Source organism: Parasteatoda tepidariorum, chromosome 6 (assembly GCF_043381705.1).
Source record: "Parasteatoda tepidariorum isolate YZ-2023 chromosome 6, CAS_Ptep_4.0, whole genome shotgun sequence".
NCBI classification, from domain to species: domain Eukaryota; kingdom Metazoa; phylum Arthropoda; class Arachnida; order Araneae; family Theridiidae; genus Parasteatoda; species Parasteatoda tepidariorum.
Window position 1 is genome coordinate 90664074 of NC_092209.1, and position 20454 is coordinate 90684527.

Below are 20454 nucleotides of genomic sequence, written 5' to 3' on the forward strand. Positions count from 1 at the left end.
TACATTTTATTAGTCTACCCCCTATTTTCATAAAAATTAAACTAATTATGTTTTAAATAAAATTAAATATTTATTTAAAATAATTTACTCATTTAAATTATTTAAACAATAACACCTAACTTTTATCTTTGGTGTATGCTTATAATGTACGTACTTTGTATAATACTTCCCCCCTCCCCATCGTACAAAATAGGAAATCCCCTCCCCCCCTTTGGGATGTACGGACTTTTTGAACGGCCCCTTACGAGATTTAAAAATCCAATATCACGATTTGTATTTACGCATTTTTAAAAACCTAGGTAGCGATTCATATTCAAGCGAGTTTAAAATCGAATGTCGTGATTTGTTAACGCGGTTATAATATCAAACATTGATTTTCGTATTTATACGCGATTTTAAAATAAGGCATTGGGATTCACACGATCTAAAAATTATGCATCGTGATTCGCATTTACGCGATCTAAAAATTCTATAACGCAATTTGTATTTTCTAACTTTTAAAATCGAATATCGAGTTTCATATTCACTTGATTTCAAAATCCATAATCGTGATTCATATTTACACGACTTTAAAAATCCAAGATCGCTATTTGCATTCACGCGCGATTTTAAAATCAATTATCGCGATTCTTGTAATGTAAGTAGTAAGTTTTTTTTCTTGAATTCGTTGTTATAAAGGTGATTGTGTTTCTATCGACAATTATTAGCATGTATAGGCATTACAACATCAGCGAAACTGGAAGAGTATATATATTCATAACTTACATTCTGTGCTTGCAAAGAAGAATGTGACACAGACAGGTAAAGAAAGAAAATATAGGATTTGTCAAAAGATGTTAAAAGGTGGGCTAATGACTAAATTAATCACCCATCTCTTTCCCCTCTCATTCACAAGCTGCATTACGAGCAATTTGACCTTGTTAAAGGATTTTTTAGCTTGTTTTTGTGAAACATGAAGCATTTGCAGCAAATTAAGTAAAAATAAAAAATAAAAAGATATAGCAAACATAAAAGATATTGCAAATAAAAGCAATCACTTAGAAAGTGATTCAATTCTTTTTAGAAAACGAGTTAATTAACTCAACACCAGAATCCTAAATTTAAAAAGTAATGCTGCTTTTTCTTTCTATAAAATGCTAAATTCTTATCAGATGAAATATAATTATCTAAACAGTTGTTGATTTTCATGTAATTTTTCAAACTGAAATAGCAATTTTTGTATGCTAAAGAGTTACTATATGTTTCTACTTCACAGTTATTGATATGTTTCACAGGGTTTGATTATAATATAAACATAGTGATTCCAATTGTAAAAGTTTACTTTCTTTTCTAAATAATTTAAAAAGTCATGTGACTGATATATTTGTTATAAATCACAGAACAGTATTTATTAAGAGAAAGGGAATGTTCTCAGTAGTTTTAATTTGCTATACCAGGCAGTTTCTCAAGTAATAATTGTCTCCTTTATGTAAACTGAAGAAAAATATGATTTCTAGCTTTGTTTTTTCAATTGGTAATTTTACTTTTTACTAAATGTTAAGTATTGATGTAATCATATATTAATAAATTAGCACACAATTTTATGTCAACACATAGTTATTTATTATCTTAAATTTTCTGGAATTCATTATTAAACAATTGCACTCAAATGGAAATTCAGCTTTTTTGCCTTTTGACCAATCCCATCCCTATACCAGGAAAATGTGTGCCCTGAAAATAGAACATTGCAATTCATTTTCACTCACCCACTTGTTTACGGAATTGATAGAATGCCTCGAATCCCGTCGCATCGAACTTGTCGTTCGAACTGAAGACGACTCTGAAAAAATCTGCATCTGATTCAATCAGTTTAGGTTTCTGGATTCCACAGTGTCTTGCAAGCTTTCTGTCAACTGTCTTGTAATTCGAGAACTCTACATAGTCACTCGCTGTCTCACTCAGGCACCTGTGGGGTTTTTTTTCCCCCCAAAGAATATAGAACATCCTTTAATACTGCATTAGAATAGATTTATTTTTTTTTCTTCTAAAAATAAGTTTGTTTTATTGTGCATAACATTTTTCCTCTTAATTATATATTGAACAAATTAATAAAAGGATATACGTTTATAAGACCAATAGTAACCGATCTACCCCCGAAGGAGTTTGCGGATAAGGGTTTCACCCGTTTGACTAAACACTACCAAACTACAGAAAAGTAAAATTACTAAATTAAAAAGATGAAAACACATAGGAAAAATCCCAAAATCGAAAAAGTAAAATAAAAATAAAACAGAATAAAGATTAAAAGTCCTTAAAACATCAAAGTGGATAAAATCAACCGACAATAAAAGTGTCAAAAATACAGGTAAAAACATATAAAAGTAAGGTCAGGTAAAACATCAAATGGTAAAATATGAAAAATCACATTAAAAATAAAAAAGACTAAAATAAGCCCAATAGAATAAATAAAATAGTCGACTAAAAGTTCAAGTGTCTCCCTTTCAAGGCTAAGTGCTTCTAAGATTAAAATGTTCTAAGGTAAACCAAAGTTTCACTGAGATGATAACACTCAAAGATGACACCAGATGACAAAGATGACATTTTTTTATACGTTTATAAAAAAAAATGCCCCAAGTTCCCATCATACTGAAAATAAAATAACCAAATTCAACAACAGTAGGGAACCGATTATCCGGAACGATCGGGACCATCTCTATGACTGATTTTTCCGGTTTTCTGAATCGCTGCAAAAAGTTGTTTTTTTATTGTTAAACCCAACTAAAAAAAAAAAAAAATTCGGAAATAATCTTGAAAAGAAGAAAAAACGATAAAGTAATATACTAATGATTATTTCCAAAATGATGGTAAGGTAAACATCTTTCAAAAAAGAAAGGAAAATCCTAAAATCTTATGAGGAGAAAAAAAAAGTTTAAAAAAAAGGGGGGGATTTATCGAATTTCGTTCCGGTTTTTCGGTTTTCTGAATTCCGGATAACGGGTTCTGTACTGTATAAGGAAATATTAAAAGTATTATCAATTCTAATTTATTCACATTTCAACTATACCATAATTCAGCTATATTTTATTCAATTCCTACTGTTAGTTTACGTTTTCCCTATATTTCCCAGCTGTATTTGAACAAAAAAATAGTTTATTGTACACATTTAATTATTTTATATTCGCTGGGTGAGATAAATTCGATAAAGAACATTACGAGGTAGCACGTGGGGTCTACATTACCAAGTTTATACTTTTATAGTTGTGTGATATCCGCGCCTTTTTTTTCTTCTTTTTTTTTTTCCAATTCCTACAATTAGTTCACACTCTCCCTATATCGATGTTTGAATTTTCTATCGTTCATAAAATACTTTTTATTCATCCACTCAAATTCAAATACATTATCTTTGAACGCTTGAGGTAGATAACGTAGATAACGCTTGAGGTTAAAACAGTTTTTATCAAATATTAATTCATTCATTAAATTTATTTTTATAAGAGAGAGAAATTTTTTTTTAATTATTTAATGAAAAGTAACTAAAATAAAAAATTTCTTTGTTGACCTAAGTAGGAATTGAATTTAAAAAAAAATTTTTTTTATATATTATTTGTTCTTTTCAGCCTACACAAAAGACAAATTCAGAAGTAGACTAGATTCCATCTTTAAATTCAACTGTCTGTTTGGGTTTCGCAAAATAACAGTGGATTTAGGGTAAAAAATATAAAAAATGGGAATTGTTGAAAGTATGTATTCACGAAATTTAGTTTTGAATTACTAACTGTCCTAAAAACTCTCTGTGTGTGAATTGAAAAGAAGGTGTTAGAAAAAGCATTCATTAATAAACAATGTTTTTTGTTTGAATCTACAGCATGAGAGAGACGGAAAATTTCAGCCTGAACACCTGATTCTTAGTCTTTTAAAGTTAACCTTACCAGCAAAAAAACAGCATATTTTTTTTTATTTCATTAATAAATATAAGAAACTAAAACAAAACATAAATACACACGTTTTAAGTTGAAATTTTAATTTTTTTTAATGTGTAAAAAACATTTAATTTGCCATCAGTTAACTATCATGAGTTAGTTATCTCGGACAAAAGAAAAAAGTTAAATAGTCTTATAGTCTTCGTATGATAGTTTTTAAAACAAGGGACAACACAAAAGTGATAGTTTCCAAATGCCTGTGAAGTGATATTCCATTTTTTTTGTATTCTTTTTTCTGTGTAAATTCAGGAACCATCGTATATACAATCACACAAAATACGTGTGCAGTACCACAATCAAGCAGCATAACTCCCAAACAAAACTTGGCAAACTTCCAATTACCACAAATTATTGTAAATTATAATTTTTTTATTTTTCTTTTTTTTGCTTCCAACCGAGTAAAAACGTAATAAAACAAAACATACTAACTTATTCAGCTGTGTATGAGTTGTTTTCGCGGGAAAAAATTATTTATAATATATACATAATCCGAGTTAACTCGGAATAATCAGGGAAGCTGTTAAGTTAGATTACGAATCAGATTTAAGTTGATACGGATTAAAGAAATTTGTTTAAAATAAGGAGCTGTGATACTTTTGGAGGTAACTTCAAAGAAGGTTAATGAACAAAGCTGAAAAGACGCCACTACCGAAAAATACAAATTTCCAACATCTGACCTTTATTCAATCTACCGATTTGAAGTTTATTTTGATCCACAGATTAAAGCTAAATAGACAAAAAAAAAGAAAAAAAAAAGAGTTGGCAAGGTTTAGGTCAGAATGGATTAATCCAGTCCAAAACTATCCAAAACCCTTTTGTTCAAATTATGTCACAATTTTAAAAAATTAATGCGAAGTTTTGGAACAAGAAACAAAATGAAGACAAGTTTATGCTCTATTAAAAAAGTTTATTATTATTTTAAATATTGTATCATTTACCCTTATGCAAAAACATAATTTATCAGTATTAAAAGTATGTTTAAAGGATAAGGTATTCACTTTTGTTATTAGGAGAATTGTGCAACTTCAAAAGTTATTAATATTTTCCTGTTATATTACAGTATATTATTTTCCTTTAATAATTTAAAGTAAAAGTATTTATTAATATATTTACTTAATATAAAGTAATTATTAATATATGTAATTATGTGTACAATGGTCACACATATAAAATTTTTACCTTTTAAAAATGTTCAAGGTTTTGGACACTTTAAGCCAGTAAAACCCATGTGTCCTGTCTAAAACCAGTTCAGGACGTCCAAAACCCCAACCCAGAAAAAGAAAGTGATAGGTAATTGATAAGAAGCAAGCGTACTTACGGAGGTATACCATCTACATCAAAGTATGCGAAAGTAATGTGGACTCTCTCTTTGTCTTTTCCAATGAATGTGTAGTGGCATTCCGTGTCTCTGGGGTAGAACCCGGGATAATTCGGTGAATTGAAAGTTCCATTACCCCTGTCTTCACTGCGAAATATGAAACGGCATTCTTCTGGAACAAAATACACATTTCAAAAGTAGAACGAGCTTCATACAATGCTATATATGAATATACTTTTTAGAGAGCATTTTTTTTCTTCTCCCTTCTATTTCTCGGATTTAACGAAGGAAACAATTTCGGAAGCATGGAATAGTGACTTAGTGCTGAGCCATGTTAAGATTTTTGCATCATGATGTATCGTCATCGCGATGCTTCAGTACATTGTTTTATACTTAGCACTGAAGTTAAGCTATGTTTCTCTACATAATTCAGAATGTTAATTAACTTTAAGTTACTTAAATACTTTTTTTTTTTGCGTCACATCATATAAAAAAATTCCAGCTCAAATGGGTTAATTCAATAAATGGTTCAGTCCTGACTATTATTTTATAAGATTTAGACAAGTTTCAGTAAAAGATCGCGATAATATGCACGACGAGTCATAGTCCAAAATGTTAATATGAAAGAAATTGGATGCTTATAACGAGTTAAAAATTACTCCGACACTGTTCTGTTAATGCCCTTCCATGAATAATGACTTCATTTTCTTCCCAAAAACTTGGTTCGAAACATTAAGTCCCTCTGGATATGTGTTTTAAATCAAAAGATTTCATTTCTTTTTGTTGGACACTAAATGTGTCTCGATCGATAACAATTTAATATGCTATTGTGAATTGTAGTTAGAACGGACGGTATAATATAAAACTCTATTTTGAGCCCGCACTTGGATGGCTTAAAATTTTAAAAATCGGCCAAAGAAAAAAAGTTCTTACCTGATGAACCCTCCGCCCTCGTACCTGAGATCCCAAAATCTGAAACAAAATACATGAGATGTGAGTTATACTCAAAATAAATAAATGAAGATTTATAATGGCAAATATTCCCACACAAATAACATCAAAAACATCTTTGAGTTATGTCTTGAAAACCTGGATATTCTCAAATCTAACAGAGATCTCCAAAATATCTGAATATCCGTCGGAAATCCAAAAATTGCACGTGTGAAGTTTAACAGATATGTAGTGTGTCTACCACTACAAAAAAAAAAAAAAAAAAAAAGAAAGGNTATAGTATAAAAGACATGTTAACTCTATTCTATGTTGGGGTACCTTTTCATAGATGAAGGTTTACATTGTCGAAAACAACTCCCCCCGCAGATATTTGGATGTTGGGACATAAGCTGTATATCCAAGAAACATCTGACAGATATCCACATGAAATATCCAACCTGCAGCATTGATATCTAAAGGATATCATTGATATCTATTAAATATCAATTGTATGTGTTGTTTGGATATTTGTTGAGAAATTTTTATTGGATATCGGAGAGACATCTTAATCCTTTAAGAACTTGATCTTACTAAATTTGATGATCTTAAATAAAGAGTAAATTTATGCTTTACATCCAATAATTTATCGTTAAAATTACTCAAAAACTATAGAATGCAGAGTATAAATAAATTCATAATATTTGATCATTTGATTTTGCGAAACAAGTTTATTAATTTAAAATTCTTTGACAAAAATTTTATCTAAAAATTAAGTTTTCACAGCCGACCAGATGACAGAGTGGTTAGCGCGACTGACTGCGGAGCGAATGGTTGCGGGTTCGAATCCCGCTCAGGGCATGGATGTTTCTTTTTCTCTCTCTCTCTGTGTTCCATGTCCTTTCTTCTGTGTGAATGTAACCCGCCCTATAAACGGGTTTGTGGTTGTATGACGTGGGCGACACTGCTCCACCGCCGTGGCTTAGCCATAGGTACTCACTGGGTAACGATAAGAGAGTAGCAATTCTGGCATTTCTGAGGAAAATGGGAAATAGACCCAAGTGACCGCCATTAATCAAAAAAAAAAGAGTTTTCACAAATAATTCCTAATTTATAAACAAAACAAAAAAATATATTTGAGCGATTTGGAAGTGCAAAATAAAAAGTACTGATGAAACAAATTCTTCAGATTGAAAGGAAGATTTTTCATATTAAGTTAATTTTCCTAAATCAATAATGTTTTCTTTTTTTCTTTTTTTTTCAAATTTGGTTAATTTTGTATGTAGAGTAAGCATCAAATTCTTTTAATTTACAAAGATATATTTTATCATAAAGTCAGGCAAAATTAAGTAAACAATATAAGGCTAGAGTGTCGTTTATAAACCCAATCAATTTATTTATAGTAATACAAATTCATAACTGTGATAAATGACTAACCATATAGCATCAGTTTCTAATCTGTGTCTATTTAGTGTAGTATTTGCTGCACCTTCCACATGATTAAACACACTTTAGTCGAATGGTAAAAAGCTTAGTATTTTAACATAATATTTCTAATAAAAGTATAATCTGAATTTTATTTTTATTATTTTCTTAAACACTTAACAAAATAGATGTTCATAAATTATTAAATAAAATAAATGAAAAAAAATCGTAGCATTTTTTTGCTCCCGGCTAACCAAGCCAAAAAAGTAACGAAATTTGTAATAAAAATATTATACTTTTTTTAGTTTTTAACATAATGTTTTTAAAAAAATATGTATTAAATTGATACTAGATATTGATTGATAATAGATATTAGATAAATTTCAATTAAACTAATATGTATTTAACATTTTGGAAATGGCTAGTACAATAGTTATTTTAAGAAGCGAAATTTCCAATTTTCCTATTACAGATGAGTTCTATTGGGATTTTTTTTAAAATTAGATTCCACTGCAACTAAGCTGCATTCACCACGTTAAGACAAACCAAAGTAGTCTCACAATAAGTTTTTAATTGTTTCTCATAGACCAAATATTTTATTCACCAGAGAAGAAAACTCATTTTGCAATTGTTGTAGTAGCCATCCCCAAAATGTTACTAAACATTCATTTTCTTTCCACTATTCGGCTTGGCTCATTGGTTATTTTCATGCCTAAATACAAATTATGTAGTTGACAGATACTAAACGAAGTTAAATAACTAGATATTCAACTCTTAAATAATTAGATATGTATTCAGGTATCTCGCCAAGTTTGCAAAACTATTTTAAATTGGTTCTTCATAAAATCGGAAAATTTAAAATTTATGTGGATTTCTTTCCCAATTCTAGAGACATTCTTAAAATATACGGGGAAAAAAACTAAATATTTAGATTAAATTAAAGGGGTTTGAATTGATTCTTACAGAATTCACACTGCATACCATAACTGTTCTCAAAAGTGTTCTTACCTGTAACAAAACGGTAGATGGATCTGAAACCTTTTACTTGAGAGGTGAAATGATAGGATCTAAATTCTAGTTCCATTGTGGGTCCGTTAGACATTAACTGAGCCGGAAGCTTGTTTCCGCAGAAGTTATTCAGCCTCTCTCGGCGACCGCGGATCGTTATGAAAATCATCACCGCATCCACAGCCTCACAACTGAAAAATTAATAATCTTACTTTCAGGTTGATTATTGAGAGTAACGATAACTGTAAAATAGAGTCAGCTGGAAACAAAATCTTTCTTATGGGATTTTTCTTTAGCGAAAACACATTTGGGGCATCCGACTGCCAAAAATCAGCGCTTATTATGCTACTCGATTTCATTTTTTTTTATCGTTAAAGGAAAAACAAATCTTCGTAGTCTCCAATGACAACACATTAGGCCGGGATAACCTGGTTGGTAGGGCACTGGACCCTTGTCCAAGAGGTCGTGGGCTCGATACCCGCCAGTTGAAGGCTCCCCTTGTAGTAAATGGTGACGGATGCACGTTAAATATGTCGGGTCACAAAGCCCTCCGTGTTCTTATAACAAATTATACCTCTGGAGATACAAGAGTTTCCATGTCTTCTGGGTTGTGTTCAAAATTACAAGGCTACGGAGTAGAACATTAGTGGTCGTAAACCTAAAATTGGGTAGGCTGTTCAACGACGAATATAAAATAAGAGATAAAATGACAACACATTAAGGACCGTGATAGTCTGGTTGGTAGGGAGTTGGACTCGCATTCAAGAGAGCGGGAGTTCGAATCCAGTTAGCCGAAAAATCCCCGTGTATTAAATGGTGACTAGTGCGCGTTAAATCTGTCTGGGTCACAAAGTCCTCCACGTTTCCATAACAAATCAATACCACTTTGGGTACTCATCCAGGAGTTCACTTGTCTTCTGGGTTGAGTTCAAAAAATGCAAGGTTACGGAGTTGAGCATTAGTAATCGTAAAACCAGAATGGGGTCGGTTGTCCAATGACGGTTATAATATAAAATGACAACACATTTCTTCTTAAAGAAAGAAAAAAAAATTTAACAAAATAATTTTTTTTTTAATAAAAATGCATTTTCACACTAAAGGAAAAATAACCGAATTGTACGTTTTCGTTACAGAAAATATCCTCATAGATAAATGTTTCAACATAGTTGTGAAAATTGAGGGTAAAAAATTGCCTCAATTCAAAACTAACTTTTTTTAAAATTGAAATATGATATAACTTAAATATTTGTATTTTACCATTTGAAATGAGTTAGCCAGACTTGTTGAAAAAATTGCAATACATAGCCATAGAACAGTTCATAATGAATTGAACCCTTAAAATTGTGTTGCTTTTTATATATATACTAGTGGGCTGTGCCCCCTGCTCTCTAACGCTCGCCAACCCCCGAAAATTGCTACGCAATCTTATATGGTTTGCTTCGCAANATGCATTTTCACACTAAAGGAAAAATAACCGAATTGTACGTTTTCGTTACAGAAAATATCCTCATAGATAAATGTTTCAACATAGTTGTGAAAATTGAGGGTAAAAAATTGCCTCAATTCAAAACTAACTTTTTTTAAAATTGAAATATGATATAACTTAAATATTTGTATTTTACCATTTGAAATGAGTTAGTCAGACTTGTTGAAAAAATTGCAATACATAACCATAGAACAGTTCATAATGAATTGAATCCTTAAAATTGTGTTGCTTTTTATATATACATGCTTCATTAAAGGTAAAAAAAACATTATGCGTGCCGATGATTCTTCTGGTGAATGCTGTTTTTACTTGAGGGATTTTAAATATCTCAAGTAATCACGTGTCTAACAGGGGACGATTCTGATAGGTTAGAATATTTTGTGAAAAGTGTGAAGAATTAGAATTAAATCACCGGATGTGAACTTTGAGAGCGTTTTGAATAATGAGTTATAAAAAGAGAATTTACACAAAGAAATAACATTGAAAGATTTATTAAAGCTTTAATTATAAATAAATTTGATATGTGTATTTATTATCACCATAAAAATGAACAATTTCTAAAAAGTGTAAAGATGTAGATATAATAATTACTATTTAGGGTGCCAAAACTATAAATGAATGTAGAAACTGAAAAATTGAATATTATGCAGAGCAAAATTATAATATTAAGTTGAAATCAGTTTTCCGTTGTTTTTATTACAGTAAATATGTCATAAGAAATCATTAAAATTAGGAAATTACCCGAACTAGAGAATTATCAATCAAACGAAAATACTTGGTATGCTTTCGGCACTGAAATGCAGCACCAAACTCTATTAAAAGAAGACATTTCGAAAAAAATTATTTTATTTTATTTCATTGAACAGTCGATCGTATTTTGGGTTTACGACTACTAATGTTCAACTCCATAGCCTTGTAATTTTGAGCCTGTATCAGAGGACGAGGGAACTCTTGAATCAAGTATTGGAAGAAATTTGCTTTTCGTGGAGGACTTTTTGATGGAACTAACCAGCATAAGCGTTACATGGACAGGAAGACTTCCCACTGTTAGCCTGACGGCAAGGGGACTCTAACCCATGATCTATCCAGCATTAAGGATATTTTACGCCAGCACTGTGGTCGGTGCAAACCGGATGCGGAATTCGTATCGACCAGCTATTGCTGGGATTCGAACACGGTTCGCCTCATTGGAAAGCAAACGCTCTATCCTCTGAGCCATCATGTAGCACATTTATAACCTTGTAATTGTGAACCAATCTAGAAGACAAGGTAACTCCTGGATCAGAAGTTACCTTATCACACAAACGGAAAAACAAAAAGGATTCCGTCCGCAAACGCAAGCATGAAGCCCGTCCCTCACAATAGTACCAAAGTGGTTGAGAGAATTAAACCCTACCGAAGAGCGAATTGTGACTCTCCGAATCCCTTTCATGCAAATATGAGAATTGTGTGTTGATCACCAGTTAGGGATAAAAGGATTTATTGTCAACGTACCCAATAACTTGCACCGTAGACTGTCTTCCACGCATTATAAATGATTCATTCACTATTCGTGTAAAATTGAAAAAAAAGCCTAGCATTCAAATCATATTTCATGTATGAACTAGGGAATCCGAAACGGGTGTATGATGCAGCTTACAATCTTTCAATCACAATTTCAGTACCCAAAGGGGTATTGATTTGTTATGGTATCATGGAGGACTTTGTGACCCGACAGATTTAACCTTGCATCAGTCACCATTTACCACACGGGGAGTCTTCGGTAGGCGGGCATTGAACCCACGAACTCTTGGACATGGGCCCGTGCCTTACCAAACAGGCTAGCCCGGACCACCAAGTAGCATATTATAAAATGTGCAGTTTTCAATGTGGGAACATAGCAATCTTCTTTAATATGTTGTAATCAAATTGATTTAATGACAAATTTATTAGGCCGTTTACCAGCTAACCATCCCCACAAAAGCTTATGGGGACATCCTCCCTATTCCAGCTAGCACAAAATATAGATACAAAACTTTTATTTTATTTAAATAACAACAATCTTATAAGTATGAACACAATGCAAATCTCTTGTTTGATGACTATAAGTAATATTTTAAATGGCATAATTTTCAGAAAACAAAACTAACAACGCGAAGAAAAAAAATCAGGAAAAAATAACATCGAAAAAATCCTTTTTAAGCTTGACGCAGTAAGTTAAAAGCAGAATATCATCACTCATTTATTACACACAATATCACTACTTTGTACGTAAAACTACACAAATTTCACAACTGATTTAAAAAATTTTATTTCTATAATAGTGTTATCATACTTAATGTATCAACAATTAATGTAACAGTAATTTCTGAAAGGGGTCAAGTTAAAAATTATGAATAAAACTATTTCTATTTTGAGACAATTTTTTAAATTTTATTTGCACACTATAATACAATTGGTTAGGTGAAATTATTGGAATTAAGAAGATTATTGAATTTCTTAAAATTTATAATAATTTAATTTAAAAAAAGATTTTGAAGTTTTTTCCGCAAACTACAAACCAATTTTTACATATTAATAAACTTTTTTTTTTAAACAAATTCGTATTTTTGAGCTGGGTTTTGCATTACGGGTTCGGCTTTTTTTTTTCTTCCTGGGGACTATTTTTTTACTGTGTTCTCTTTACAGTGCTTACCCCCCCCCCCCCCNCTTACCCCCCCCCCCTCCCATTCGCACGTGTGAGAAAACAAACTCTTAAGCAACTCTGAAATCATGGTTTTATACAAGTTGGACTCGCATGCAGAACAATTTGCACCAGTTATAATAAAATTCAAATAACAAGAGTTGCTGATGCAAATGCCTCAGCTTTCTTTAAAAAAATTAATAAGTAAAAAGAAACTGAGGGCGTGCACGATAAAAGAAAAACCCAAACGATTTTTAAAACATCTCAACCATTAAAACAGTTAAATGATTTTTATTTGCTACTTTTGGCAACGGAGCCATGTGCCATGTTAGCGTTTGTACTTTTTTGTATGAACTGATACAAAAATGTACAGATACTAACAATTTTTAATTAGGAATAGTTAATAGTTAAATTAGGTTATAAAAATAAAATATGCTTAGATATAATATATATACATATGTTACCGTTAAAGTATGAAATCCGTTATTTTATAGAATACCTAGTTATTACATGAAATAACTGATCGTGTCCGTTAAAGTGTAAAACTCTCTTGTATTTCATGGTTTAACTAGTTATTTCATAGAATAACGATCTGCAACCCGTTAAAGTGTAAAATAATCTATATGCTACAGTTAAAAGTTTAGGTAGTGGTCAGGGATTTAAAAAATGTTCGCGTAAAACCCAGTGTGTCAACAAAAAAAGTTTTTGTTTTAGAAATAATGTTCTTTGTAATTCCAAGTGTCATTCTAGTAATCCTTGTTGTAACAAATGATTTTATGGTTCGTTTCCATAAATAACATTTATACGCTGCATAAATTAGATAAATTGTTTCTTTTTAATTTTAATTGTCTATCATTAGTTTATTTATAGAATACCTAGTTATTTCATTTTAGATAAATTGTTTATTTTACACTTTAACTGTCTCTCATTAGTTAATTTATAGAATACCTAGTTATTTCATAGAGTAACTAGTTAAAGTGTCAAATTAATAACATATTACACACTTTAACGGACACGATCAGTTATTTCATGGAATAACTAGGTATTCTATGAAATAACTGCATTATATACTTTAACGGTAACATATATATATATATATATATTGATTATTTTTGTCAGCATTACTTTCATTAAAAATAAAATTCTTCTTTTGCTTAATGCTTTTAAAAAATGGTGTCATCATTTCTTAAATAAAATCATCCATTTAAAACACAATAATCTTGAGGTACTCACTCTTTTGGAGGTTCGTCAGGGTTGGGGGGCAGGTAGAGATCGAAGTCAGTGAAACTTATCTGGAGTCGTTCTTTTGCTTTTCCGATGAATTTATAGACGCAGTATATGTTGGGTGGATAAGGTTCGGGATAATTGGGACTCGTAAATGTTCCATTTTTAAATATTGTGCTGTTGATTTCTTGACTACATGAAGAGGTGGGAGCTAATAAAAACAAGAAAGAACAACTACATAAATATGACGTTAAACAGAGTCTTGCCATATCTTTTAATTAAAATGCCTTCATTTCAATTAAGAAAAGAATTATTACTGTAAATATTTTAAATTAAATTCGGTGAAAGAAAAAAAGAATTTCTTCTGTAAGTTTCAGAGTTCAAAAGTTTTGACCACAGTAGAAAAACATCTTGACCAAAACTTTACAGTTTTGTTTTGTGCAAAGTTTTATCAGAGACCCATATAGAGACCCATTGGCAAAATTGGGTCTTGGTCAGAGCCGGATTAAACGCAAGCGGGGCCCTAGGCCATTCCAAAATTTTGGGACCCTTAGATTAAATTTTTTTTCTTGCATATTTTTTATTTATTCAAATATAAAAGTATTTATCTTTTCATTTAAGAAAGCATATTTAAAATTAAAATAAATAATAATGAATTAAATTTTAATAAGTAATAAATAAATATGATTAACATTATATAAAAAAATAATCGTATTTCATTAATATATATTTAAAATTGATTTTTTTTTAAAAAAAATCATTATTTTTCTTAATTTTTTAAAATTTATTTTCAAAAAATCCATTTTAAGGGGCCCCTAATCATTGGGGGCCCCAGGTCATGGCCTAATGGTTAATCTGGCTCTGTTGGTCTTGTTTTGGATTTGATGGCGTCCACACACTTTTAAACTGTGCTCAAGAGTAATAGTAAACAGTGCGCATGCGTTGCTAAGGCGACCGCTGCTCTTTTTCTTTTCACTAGCAGGCATTTTTAATGTATTTACATAATAATAATTTAAACTATTTTTATATATTTTATTATTAACGTATAATTACTTTCTTGACGGTGATTATAATATAAATATGAATGCTGAGGAAGAAAAAGTATTTTGAAACACGTACATAGGGCAGGATCAATCCGAAGACCAACATCACTGGAGACAGTTTTTGCAACCCATGAATGGTGTGACGTTTAACGGGGACAATTCAGAAACACAAAGCACTTGGCCAATGGGTAACCAGTGATCGTAATACGTAATGTGATGTATGCCGTAATTTAATGCGTAATGGCGATCACAACGTTTTTTTATTTATTTTTTAATCTTCTTTAAAAATCAAAATTAAAGCTACATGACTACATTCTTGCGTGTGATTTGTTTTTATTTTATAACCGTCGTTGAACAGCCGACCCAATTTCATGGGTTTACGACTACTTACGTTCAACTCCGTAGCCTTGTAATTTTGAACCAATCCAGAAGACAAGGAAACTCCTGGATCAGTACCCCCAGAGATATTGATTTGTTGTGGGAACATGGAGGACTTTGAGACTCGACAGATTTAACGTGCATCAGTCACCATTTACTACACGGGGAGTCTTCGGCCGGCGAGGATCGAACCCACGACCTCTTGGATATGGGCCCAGCGCCCTACCGACCAGGCTATCTCGTAATTACGTTGAAGGGCTCACTCTATAAGTAAAGACTCAAAGTCTTCATAACGATAATATAAATACAGTCAAACGCCGCTATAGCGAACTTTCAAGGGACCGAAATTTCGGTTCACTATAACCGGAACTTCACTATATTCGTACTGCAAACAATTTTAACTCATTTTTCCGAACTGCTCCCTTTTATGACACATTATTTAAATAGATGACCAAAAAAAAAGGAAATACAAAAATGATTAAAAAGCAATATGTAGTCACAAAAATGGGTTCACTTTTATTTTTTATGACTCTACGTCTTGCGTACAAAACATTTACGGATGGGAAATTGAGATAGAAGTAGCAAACAAGAAAAAATGCTTATGGCTATATTCTGCTCAATAGATGGTTTTAAAAATGGGTATATGTATTTTATGTAGAAATTTCAAAGTGACCAAAAAAAATGAAGAAGGAAAAAATCAGTCGAAGGCAGAAAAAAGTTCACAATAACCAATTTCCTCTCATCTTTTGGTTCACTATATCCACAAAAAATGATATTATATGTATATAGCAAGACATGGGAGCGAACATTTCGTTCACTATAAACCGCGTTCATTATAGCAGGGTTTGACTGTATAACCATAGTTATTTCTATCTAAGCCAATATATTCAGTTATTTCAGCTCCATTCAAGCCCACCCATATGCAAACCCTATTTGTCAGTTGAATTAATTTAGACCAGAAAAAAATGTCATTTATTTATATATAATCATATAGCATATCTAAAAACACTCAACAAAAATAAATGGTTAATAATCAGGGTTGGGTTTTTGCCGTAAAAAACTGGTTTTTGACACGACAGTGGTAAAAACCGTCAAAAACCTACTGTTTTCTTTAATTTACGGCATATAGTGGACAATATATTATTTTCACTTAATTGCCTTTATAAATGAATATTGTAAATGATTGCTATTGATTTTGCAACTATATACAAGTATTCTTATAGAAGGATATACATTCATACGAAAATATTGTAACATACTAATCGAAAATAGTGATACTTAACTTTTATCATTATAGTAGCTTGATTTGCAAAGGATTCGAAATTTTGCACTTCTCAATTGTTAGAAATAAACAAACAAACAAACAAACTTGGAACTATTAATAAATTCAGGAACTAGAAAGAAGAATTTAAAATTTGGCATTCCTTAAATATTAGAAATAAGCTAAACAAAACTTTCAAAACTTGTAACTACTGACAAACTCTACGTCAGGAATGACTTGACACTTTTCAGTAATGTAATATGCCAAACAAAATGATGCTTGGAAATGTTTAAAAAATTTTTTAGCATCCCAATATTTTACTTCAAATAGTATGATTTGATATAATCATGTTGGGAAAGTGCAAAAATCTGTTCTTAAATATTCTTTAACAACTTTTTTTCTAATTTTATTGCCCAAAAATGAATTAATTTTAAATAATAAGCAGTTAAACTCAAATTAAAATACAGTTTTATCAAAACTATGGGTTTTTGACAGTTTTCGACGTTTTTGACAAAGGGGTTTTTGACATGACGGTAAAAACCATGGTATAAACCGTCAGGTGTTAAAAACTTGCCAACCCTGTTAATAATATTCGTCAGCAAATAGTTTTGCATACAGTTTCACCTATATTTAATTTTATGGATAATTTTCAATAAAAATCAGAACACGCACGTGTATAGATAGATTCCATTTATAGATAATAAAAAAATTAGTTCTTAATTAAATCATTTTAATTCTTAAATAGAAAGAACATTTTAATTCTTAATTTAATGTAATAAATTCTTAAAATAAAATTCTTTGATAAATGTGGCATTTGAATTCGTGAGTTAAAATGTCTATATGTATGAATGCAATTTTATAAGACAAATCTGGAATTTTCTATGTATCAAAAAATAAAAAAATTTTAAGTTCAAGATATTCTTTCCTATGAAAAGATTCAGTGTACAGAGCGCAAAATAAAAAATGGACTACTGTGGATATTTTTTGATTTAATGATCGGATCTTCACATTCTAAGACTCAATCTTAATCGTTCGAGGGGGAGATCTCAAATAGATATCAGACGATATTTAATTTAAGAGATCAGACACAAAACGTACTTTCTCTGAATAAACTTAACTTTTTTTTCGATGGATTCAGGTTTCTTACTACCAAAATATAGGAGGAAACTGCAATCTGTGAAATATGGTTCCAATAGTTTGATCAGGAGAGCGGTCCAAAGTTGGACCCCTTAATCTTAATTTTACTCTTTGCGAATTTCGTCATATCTCGAGAACTTTTAAGAAGAATTGAAAACAATTTACACTAAATTATTAATTCGTTTGTTTAGAGATAATTCCATGCAAAATAAAACTTTTAGTATTATTTAATTTAACAATAGTCGCAAAAATTTTGAATTGTGAGGTATAAAATCTTTTTTGCATCATTTTAAAGAATTTAATTTTACATTGCGAATATAAAATTTGAGTGAAATCAATCGAATATTTCCTGACGAATTGAATTTTAAAATTACGATTTTTTCAAAATTAGATTTCTCAGGATATATTCGACCGATTTCGTGTAAATTTTGTATTTTTCATTTAAAATGGCATTTTTTGAAATTATGTAAAAATTTGTGTACCTTACATTTCAAAATTTTATTTTTTGGCTAATATTAAATAAAATAATAAATATTTGATAAAAATTATATTTTGCATGGAATTATTTTTGGATAAACGAATTTTTTAATTTATAGTGTACAAAAAGTTTTAAATTCGCTTAAAAAGTTCTCGAGATATTGCGGCAATACGCAAAAAGTAATATTAACATTAAGGAGTCCAAACTTTCCGACTGCTCCTCTGACCAAGTAATATTGGGACCATATTTCCCAGATTGCTCCTATATTTTGGGGTCAGAAATCCGTCGGAAAAAAAGGTATATTTATTCAGAGAAAAAAGTTATTTTTGTGTCTGATTTCGTAACTTAAAATATCGTCTGCGCTAATTAGTAGCATATTTGAGAGAACTCCCTCGAACCATTAAGATTGAGCTGTAAAACGTGAATTATTTGATTCAAAAGTTATTTAGGGTAATTCAGCGTATTTTTTTGCGCACTGTACATAATTCACTGAAAAGTATATCACTATATAATATTAAAAAGTATATCACTACATAATATTAAAAAGTTCTGTGTATATTTTTATTCCATGAAGAATTGCCTACCAGAAGGGAATTAAGAATAAATTTAGGCTCTCTCAAACCATAAATTAGATTATACCTCAATCAAAGATCACTTCAAGATGTTATGTTAAATTTCCTTAGTTTTATTTCATAACTGAATTATTTGTTAACGAACAATCGAGCTCCAACTGTTCCACTAGAAACACCCAACACAGGTTGTTCCAAAAACACCCCTCTCAATCAGTTTTAAAATTTGTGTCGAAAGTTAAATATTTAATTAAGATTAAAAAGAAAGGTGATTAAAATTAGATGAAAGATTATCATAATTCATCAGAGCGCAAATGAGAAATTAAAATAAAATTTAATTATTGCAAGAAACTGAATAAAGGTTTCCAACAACAAAAAAAAAGAACACTTTTCAATCTTCGTAAAAAGGAATTGCTTTCGATTGTTTTTATGCTACATTTGCTGTTTGCCAATTTTTAATAATTTTCTTTTTAAAAAATATTACGTTAAGATCACTTGTGTATTTCCTTTTTATATGCTATTTTTGTCAAGAATTCTAAAATAAATATTTAAAAATAAATAGTGTTAAAATCGTAGTTCTATAGCAAATAAATATTTTTTAAAAAAAATAGTGTTAAAATCGTAGTTCTATAACAACCTATATAGAATTAAATTTTTATAATAAATCAATTTTAAAAAAGAATGCTGTTCCACGTCATGCTTAGTTCCCAGCAAGAAACTGCATCAAATCACAATGCTTTCGTAATTTTTTGAGTAAATAATCAATGAATAAATTTTTAATAATAGTCACACTAATGAAACTGTCCGAGGAAATTCCTTATTTAATTTATTTTATGGTTTATAAAATAGTGTGAGCAAAAATGCTTAAAAAATAACTTTATGGATATATTGATTGTTGTAAATAACCTATAGATAAATATTTAATATTAGTCTGTCAGAAGTATTTTATGTTTTGTAAAATAGCGAAAAATGCTTTAAAAAAATTATGAAACTTCTTGAAGTCAAAAAATACATTTATGACCAACACCAGAGAAGAAAAAAAAATTTGTAAATATAGCGGCAGTATCATTGTTCACACTGATTGTTGTTTGTTGTGTTCTCTCTTTTGAAGATTTTCGATGACACAATAATATGCTCTGCTCGGCTAGTCTTGACGAGTAAAAAAATAATCCATCATTTCATCATTTTAAGAGATAGAGAGGGATAACCAAATTCAACGCACATATTAGATAATATTGAACTGCTTTAAGGGATTTCCTATTCCCTTAAAGGAAGAAATGAATTCTAGCATTCTGTAATCTAAATTTAGAAATGAGATGCCAGATATAAATACAGCAAGATCTCTATTTAACGAAGTCGCAAATTCCGATAAAAAGTTCATTATTTGGAAAATTCATGAAATAGAAAGTCGCCGTTCGAAATACTTGAGGAACACAAAACAAAATTTAAATTCATAAACACTGGACATAATTAAAATAGATCTTGTAAATTATTATCGACTATCGAATTTGTTTCAAATGATTTCAACGTTTCATCATATGGTTTGGTGATTTCCTCATCATTTTTGTCTTCATCTTCT

General features: G+C 30.4%; 1 protein-coding gene across 4 annotated transcripts in view; it reads right to left on the reverse strand.

Moving 5' to 3' along the window:
* LOC107452874 (suppressor of lurcher protein 1) overlaps window positions 1-20454 on the reverse strand; it is a 39353-nt gene that overhangs the window by 5653 nt on the left and 13246 nt on the right. For 3 of the 4 annotated variants that reach the window (XM_071182876.1, XM_043044270.2, XM_071182875.1), the window contains 5 exons: window positions 14019-14220; window positions 8638-8828; window positions 6211-6249; window positions 5278-5449; window positions 1746-1945 (listed from right to left, as the gene is read on the reverse strand). In XM_071182876.1, the coding sequence (XP_071038977.1) occupies window positions 1746-1945; window positions 5278-5449; window positions 6211-6249; window positions 8638-8828; window positions 14019-14220 (804 nt within the window). The remainder of the gene's footprint in view (window positions 1-1745; window positions 1946-5277; window positions 5450-6210; window positions 6250-8637; window positions 8829-14018; window positions 14221-20454) is intronic. The other variant, XM_071182874.1, reaches the window with a different exon arrangement.